The sequence below is a fragment of the Atractosteus spatula genome, chromosome 9 (genome assembly GCF_055471065.1).
Source record: "Atractosteus spatula isolate fAtrSpa1 chromosome 9, fAtrSpa1.hap1, whole genome shotgun sequence".
Lineage (NCBI taxonomy): Eukaryota > Metazoa > Chordata > Actinopteri > Semionotiformes > Lepisosteidae > Atractosteus > Atractosteus spatula.
The window spans coordinates 25,226,307-25,233,286 of NC_142714.1; the positions used below are offsets into that span (position 1 = coordinate 25,226,307).

General features: G+C 35.1%; 1 protein-coding gene across 1 annotated transcript in view; it reads left to right on the plus strand.

The window, feature by feature from the left end:
• The window catches only part of tedc1 (tubulin epsilon and delta complex 1), a 72,136-nt gene extending 65,805 nt beyond the window's left edge, over window positions 1–6,331 (plus strand). Inside the window, exon 8 of the mRNA XM_088925094.1 lies at window positions 5,890–6,331. Coding sequence (XP_088781220.1) covers window positions 5,890–6,255 — 366 coding nt within the window. The 3' untranslated portion in view covers window positions 6,256–6,331. The remainder of the gene's footprint in view (window positions 1–5,889) is intronic.
• Window positions 6,332–6,980: the final 649 nt, after the last annotated feature.

Genomic DNA, 6,980 nt, shown 5'->3' on the forward strand with positions numbered 1-6,980 from the left:
GAAGGACTGAAATCCAAAGTGTTTCCTAAATAGAATTCTAAGTAAATAAATCCTAAGAGACCACCTACCAGGGGATTAGTGCTAAATCGAGAAACTGAGAGAGGAAGGAAGGAGCATAACAGCACAGGTAGTGAAGAGGAAGAGCAGAATCTTTTGGTAGATATTAGAAATTTAGATTTTTCTGATATCTACCAAAATAATAGAGGGACTTATTATATATATATATCTATATTGGCTGAAGGATTTTAATGGAAGTTAGAAAAAAGTATGTAGGTACTTGTCCTTAGTTCAGCGAATGTGAGTGCTGTTTTTCAATTTGTCATACAATCTCATCTCTATAGTGTGTGTAGGTTTAATCTTGCAGTCCCTATGCATTGTAGTTTATGTTATGCATTACACAGCACACACCACTTATGTAAGTGAAGCAGTCCAGCTCAATCTTTCCATTTTATTGTTCATGTTTTGAGAAAATGAAACTAATTTGCTTTCCCATGCATGTCAGCCCAGTGGATTAAAGGCTTTGACATGCAGTACTGTGACAGCCTTCAATTTACACACCCTTGTCTTTCCTTGTAATTTAACAGAAACTGATATTATACCATATTCTGTATAGAAAATCCATTTTCTCAGTTTGTTTTATAAAAAATACATCTTTCTCAGCCAAGTAAGCAATTCATGACGTATCGTTTGTCATGAAGAAAAATAAGACAATATTAAGAATATATAAAATTGCTAATGCTCTCATCTTGATGTTAGATTAACATGATTTATAGTAATTCAGATGCAGTGGTATACAGAGCTATATTTCTGTTCTTCTGTATTTGTTATGTAAAATGGAAACACCTGCATCAGCATCAGCTATGCTAGGCAATAATAGTTACCAGTATTGTTAGAATGTGAATGGTTTATGGTACTGCCTATCATAAAAAGGCAATACAAATATCGCCACTCTTATCCTACCCTGGAATATCACAACATGTGTTGTGTTCAACACCTGATATTCAAACTCAGTTTTACCATCTAGTCATGCTGCAACTCAGACACCACTCTGCCTGAACAGGGACTGAGTGAAGAAGATGTCTGAATAATTCCCATAGCAAAATTAGACCATTGCGGTACATTTAGATCATGGCCTTTCTGCTCATTTTTCTTCTGTCTACACATTTGTTTTACTGTCCTTGGTACACTAATTCACGTGTAGCATCCTTCAGTTTAGTGGGACACAAAACACTCAAATTCAGACACGTCTTTTTTGCATTCTACAGGAGACCCATACAGTCACGGTTAATGAGAGTGAGTGGGAAAGGCATGTGAAGAGAAAGGGATATTTCTGTTATGGCGGGGGTGGCTGTTTTAATTTCTGAATGTTTTGGAATACTTTGTTTTTTCACTAGCAGAAATTGTCAGTGGGAGGATTTTTATGAGGAGGGCTGGTTAATTAGTGAATGCATGTTCTTTAAGGTAAACTATAAAATTATGTGAATGTTTTTATCCAGGTGTTCAGTCAGTTTTACAAATTTGATTTGCATATTATATGCATGGTATATCTATAAGTGATGTGTATACAGTATATGGTGGTTAAGAAGCAAATGTTCATATAGCTTACTTTTAAGAATGATCCTAAATAAAATAAATCATCACCATTTTCTAGCTGCTTCTTCTAATTCTGGGTTGCAAGGGAGACAAACCCTATCCCAGCAAGCAACAGACGCAGGGCAGGCTACATTCTGGATGGGAAGCCAGTCCATCACAGGGCAGGCACACAGACAAACACACACTCTCACCTCGTGCCATTTTTTATAGAAGCTAGTTTACCCACCAGTAAGTTTTCGAACTTTGAAAACTGGAGGAAATCCATGCAGATATAAGGAGAACAAGACTAAAGTCATGCTCTTGGCACCTAGCATCAAATATGTCAAGCCAATGCAGTACCCTGTCTGTGAATGGCATGCTACTTGAATTTCAATCGAAATTGAAGAACTTGGAAGTGATATGTGATCCAGGCTTCACATTTGACCCACATGTTCAAAGACCTTCCATCTCAAATATATCGCCAGACTACGTCCTGTGTTGTCTCTGACTGTAACTGAAAATCTTGTCAACACATTTGTCTTTCCAGAATTGATTACTACAACACCCTACTCACTGGGGTATCTTAATCCACACTGAACAACACTGTTCATGTGTAAGTGATCGCATTACTCTTGTGCTGGAACCCTTGCACTGACTTCCTATCAGGTTTTGTATCAACTTCAAAATCCCCTTCCTCACCTATAAGGATCTTCATTGCTTAGCACCTCCACACCAATTATATTTACTATCTTTTTACTCCTCAGTTTACAACCTTCATTTGTCTAACTCCGGTCTCCTGTTAATCCTCAAAGCTCATCTACATACTATGGGTGGCAGGGCCTTCTCCTGTTCTGCCCCAGAGCTCTGGAATTCTATCCCCAGTAATATCAGAGAGTCACCTTCCCTGAGCTCTTTCAAATTCAGACTCAAAACTGTGTTCTTCAGAAAAGTTTTTATTTAATTAGTTCTTTGTCTTCCTTTTGCTCCACAGATAATATCTCTGGTCTGGAATTGAACCCAGGGACCTAGCTCTGCAGCAGTGCTAGCCACTGCGCCTTTTTACCATTCTAACTTAGATAAATTAAATGCAATTAGATCAGTTATTTTCTCAGAATTGAAATAAGTCATAAGTAATTATTAATTTAATAGTTAAAAGTATGTACATATCTCACTATAACTAGTGTTTGGAATAAACAGTACATATGCAAATTTTAAATAAAATGTATTAAGATAGTTAACAGTAACAGAATTGCTAAACAATATACTATACAAATATTATCTATCGATTTTAAATCAATAGCTGCAGCAGTCACATTTTTGTGCTACTGAATTCTAACAACAAGCCTTGCAGTTTTAGTTGACAGCAGCAGACCTGTACAAATGCAACGACACACAAACTGACATTTGATTACAATCCCATCTTGTAACTTATATGAGTTATTTTCATGTATTATTTTTAACTTGGAGTTAACATTTGTAAACTGACTTTGGAATTAGATATCTGTTTAGATGTTTTTGGTGTTTAGTGTTATGAAACATTCAGAATTAATTAATATTCATATTGTCACAATATATAGCCACTGTTTATTTTTTAAACCAAAAAAACACCATAACCCCAAAAGGTGTTCTTTGTAAAATACATGTATATGCTTGCTTCTCTGGTCAAACTTGGGATTGTCCCGCTGATGAAGCAAAATAGCTATCTGTAGCTGCTATCTTTGAATTAAGTTACGAAAAGCTTAACTAATTAGTATTCACATTTTAAATAATTTATTGCAGTGTACTGTATATACAGTATACTGTGTAGTAAAATATGTTAAACATATCAGAGAAGCCAGTATAGCCCTGTTTTTTTTCTTTTTTTTTAATTAAAGACTAGGCCATACATAAAATACATGTTTTATGCTAAAAATAGGAGATATAAATTTGTGTCAAGTAACAAACTGTATGTGCATCATATTCTCATGTTTTTTCTCAGGTGCAGAATATTGATTTGGAAAAACTTTGAGGACATAAACAAAAGTATAGTCAGTTGTGAATGTGTATGTTTTTGGATCAGTCCACCTCAAAAAATATGTACCACTTCTCATTTTTGGACTACAAGTTCTCATTTTAACGCGCTGGACTCTGCCAGTTAGAGTGAATTTGGTAGAGTGTTTACATCAATGTGTGGGTGACGCACAGGCAGCTGGGCGATGTTTAGCTCAGTGGTCCTTCGGCCACTGTTCATCTCACATTGTCACATGCATTCGTCCCATTAAAATAAAGGGTATTTAAAAGGCTCATAGAAAACAAAAGGACCAAAGATAGCTGTTCAGTCTCGATGCACCTATGGGCACATGACTCATGAATTTTTAACACTATTCACCATCCACCACAACACATGAGAACACATCTTCCCTTCATATTATATATGAAATTGATTAACATTAACAAACATTTAGTTTGTTCGAAACAAACTTTTAGTACAATTACTGTATTGTATGTAAGCATCTTAAAAAATAGGCATAATTGTTTTTATTTGGGAGTTAAAGCCTTTGTTGAGATTGGGCCTGTAATGCACACAGTCCTCCTCCATTTGCTTACATTCTTGTGTTCTTGCGATAAATTCGTTCTTAATTTACACAGTGTTTTTCAGGAATGCATCTGGCATATAAATCCATTACAGCCTTTATTTAGATGAGGTATTTACAAAAGCAGATAAAACTAACTAAAAATAATTAAAATGTTAAATATTTTAATTATTGATTTTATTATTGTCATAGTGGTACCTATTTGACTAAAGTCAGAAACATGGAGGCACACCACTGCAGTTCCTCAAGCCACTGTTGTATACAAATTAAGCTGAAGCAAATGGATGTGCATGTTTATTCTAGTTGTTTCCTTTCACAACATAACTGATTAGAGACGCTGGTACAGAGAGCTCAGCATAACTAATGCTTAATATTAGACTCATGGGAGATATTGCGTGTTGTGGATATTGCTTTGCTTTGAATAGGCTTTGGCTAAAGAAACACACAGACATTTTTTGATTGCAACTAAAAAATGAGCAGTCTGGGATCCAAAGATAAAAGACCAGCAATCTTCCAGTCCTCTTCCCTGTATGTGTGCTTTTATCTTTGAGATTGTAAAAATAACTAGTCGCCTAATCTTGTTTTGAAATTATATATTTTCCTATTGAATATATCGGCATCATTTCGAGTTAAAATGTCTTTTTTCTGGATTGTGCAAGTGTCTAATCTTATGTTAGTCTTCTGCTTTACTAAAAATAATACAGTAAGAATGTAGGAAGAAAATATTTTGTTTTGAAAATGGCCAGGTTGGAATATGAGCACCATGATTCTGCATATCACACCCTGGTTTTAAGGCTGCTTACAACATAAAGTAAAGTGATGTTCAGATCCTACCACTGACTCAGTCATGTCTATCGCAGAGATATGTGATTAATTGTTATAGAATCTACAATAAGTCAATGACTAGCCATGGTCACTAGTACCTTCACTTAAAGTTACGATCTCCAGCCTTCACGGTTCGTAAATCTGCTCATTCTACTCTTGGGGTGAATGCTGTCTGTAGACAAAACTCTCCATAGTCCTCAGCCCCTTCTCATTTCACAGCAGTAATGTATTCATGCTCATCCACAGCCATCATCCATGGTCACTATCACTGCAGTTTAACACTTTTCAAGATAAGCACATCTCTGTTTTTGTTATACTAATGCTAAGTGAATTGATTAACTGCTTTTCAGGTTTTTCACATTCTTAACTGCGATGGGCAATATTTCTGTAAGCGTGGGCATCAGTGAGCAGTGCCTAAATGCAGGCTTTAGGCTGTCCATTCCACACAACACACTAATGTAGATTGTCTGGTTACTCTGATACTTAAACAGTATATTAACATTTTTCAGTAAGAATTTGATCACAAATGTCTCTATTTTGAACTGATAGGTTCCTTTTATTCTGAAAGTATATCTGAATGGCAAAAGGAAAAGCAGACAAAAACCCTTTTTAAAAAATTCAGTTTGATTACTGTACATTAAAAACAATGTAATAATTTAATCTTTACATTTATTAAAGCTTTTTATTATTATTATTAGTTGTAGTAGTATTGCATTATCCTATTTGAAGGAAAAACTAGAGAAATTAATTCTAAGTGCTTATAAATCCGGTATGTTTTTGCTTTTGAATTTCTGCTGTTTCATGTTGAACCAGTAACACTGCTTTATCGTAATTTACAGTAGATTAATTTATTAAGATTCAACCTTGTGAGAAATGAGTGCTATTTATTGTCTTCTTTCTTTTTTTTTCCTATTTGCAGCAGATGCAAAAGAAATGTCCAGATGCACTTAACTCCTCTGTGGAGTTTGGAGACACTTTTGCAAATCTTCAAGAGAAAGTCAGACAGAAACTTTGTGCTCTGAGGACACATGGAGTGCAGAACAAATGTTTTAAAGATACCACCTTCAGGCTTGTTCTGAGAGAACACCAACCTCAACAGCCTTTCTCTGAAAAAGCAGTGCAATCAGGAGAACTCCCAGCCTCCCAAGCCATTAAGGCGCTGCAGGAAATGGAGGCTGACTTTCAGGCAGAGCTGTGTGAACTGCAGCAAGCCTGCAGGAACGAGATTTTGGAAAAGGTGGGCAGGTTGGAGGGAATGATTTTTATCCCTCCAATGAAGAAGTGAGTACCGTAGAATTCATCAGGGCTTTAACTGACAACTGGCTCACTTCTTCGTGACTGCAGCGCCACATCTCATCAAACTTTTCCCAGCTGGCTGATTCTTCTTCTTCTTGTAACCCAGATTTCTCAAAATATAAACATTTTGAAAATTACAAAAACTCACTAAGAAACACTTCAGAAAACAGTAGGAAAGAGTAATTCAGTTCTTCCACTGAACTCTTAATGGATTTACAGTAGTGTGTTAAGTAATAACAATAAAAAAGCATGCGTTTTAGCATTAAAAAAATTACTAATTATACATGAAATGTATAAGAACAGATCAAACCAAGTAAAGTCTTGGGTACCTGGGTATTTTTGCTATGTTAAGTTAAACTGTATCTTGTATATTTTTATGATCAGAGTTGTCAGAGGAATAAGCAAAATAAATAATTGCATTTTGTATAAATCTTTCCTTTGTTTTTCTGCTAATCCTGATGATAATTTTAATATGAGTTATAATATCCAGTTAATATGTTGTAAAAAATGTTCTGTTTTGGAGAAAAAAAGATCCAAATGTTTTCTAATGAGATGAAAGTAGTATTAGTTTAGGTCACAGTTGTAGTTTTTCATACTGTATGCCAATGTACTGTATACATTTTTTAGGTTATCATAACCTAGTCTATGTCTTTTGTTAAAACAGAATGTTTAAACTGACCATGAACATGTTATACAGAAATTTCAGAAAGTTGC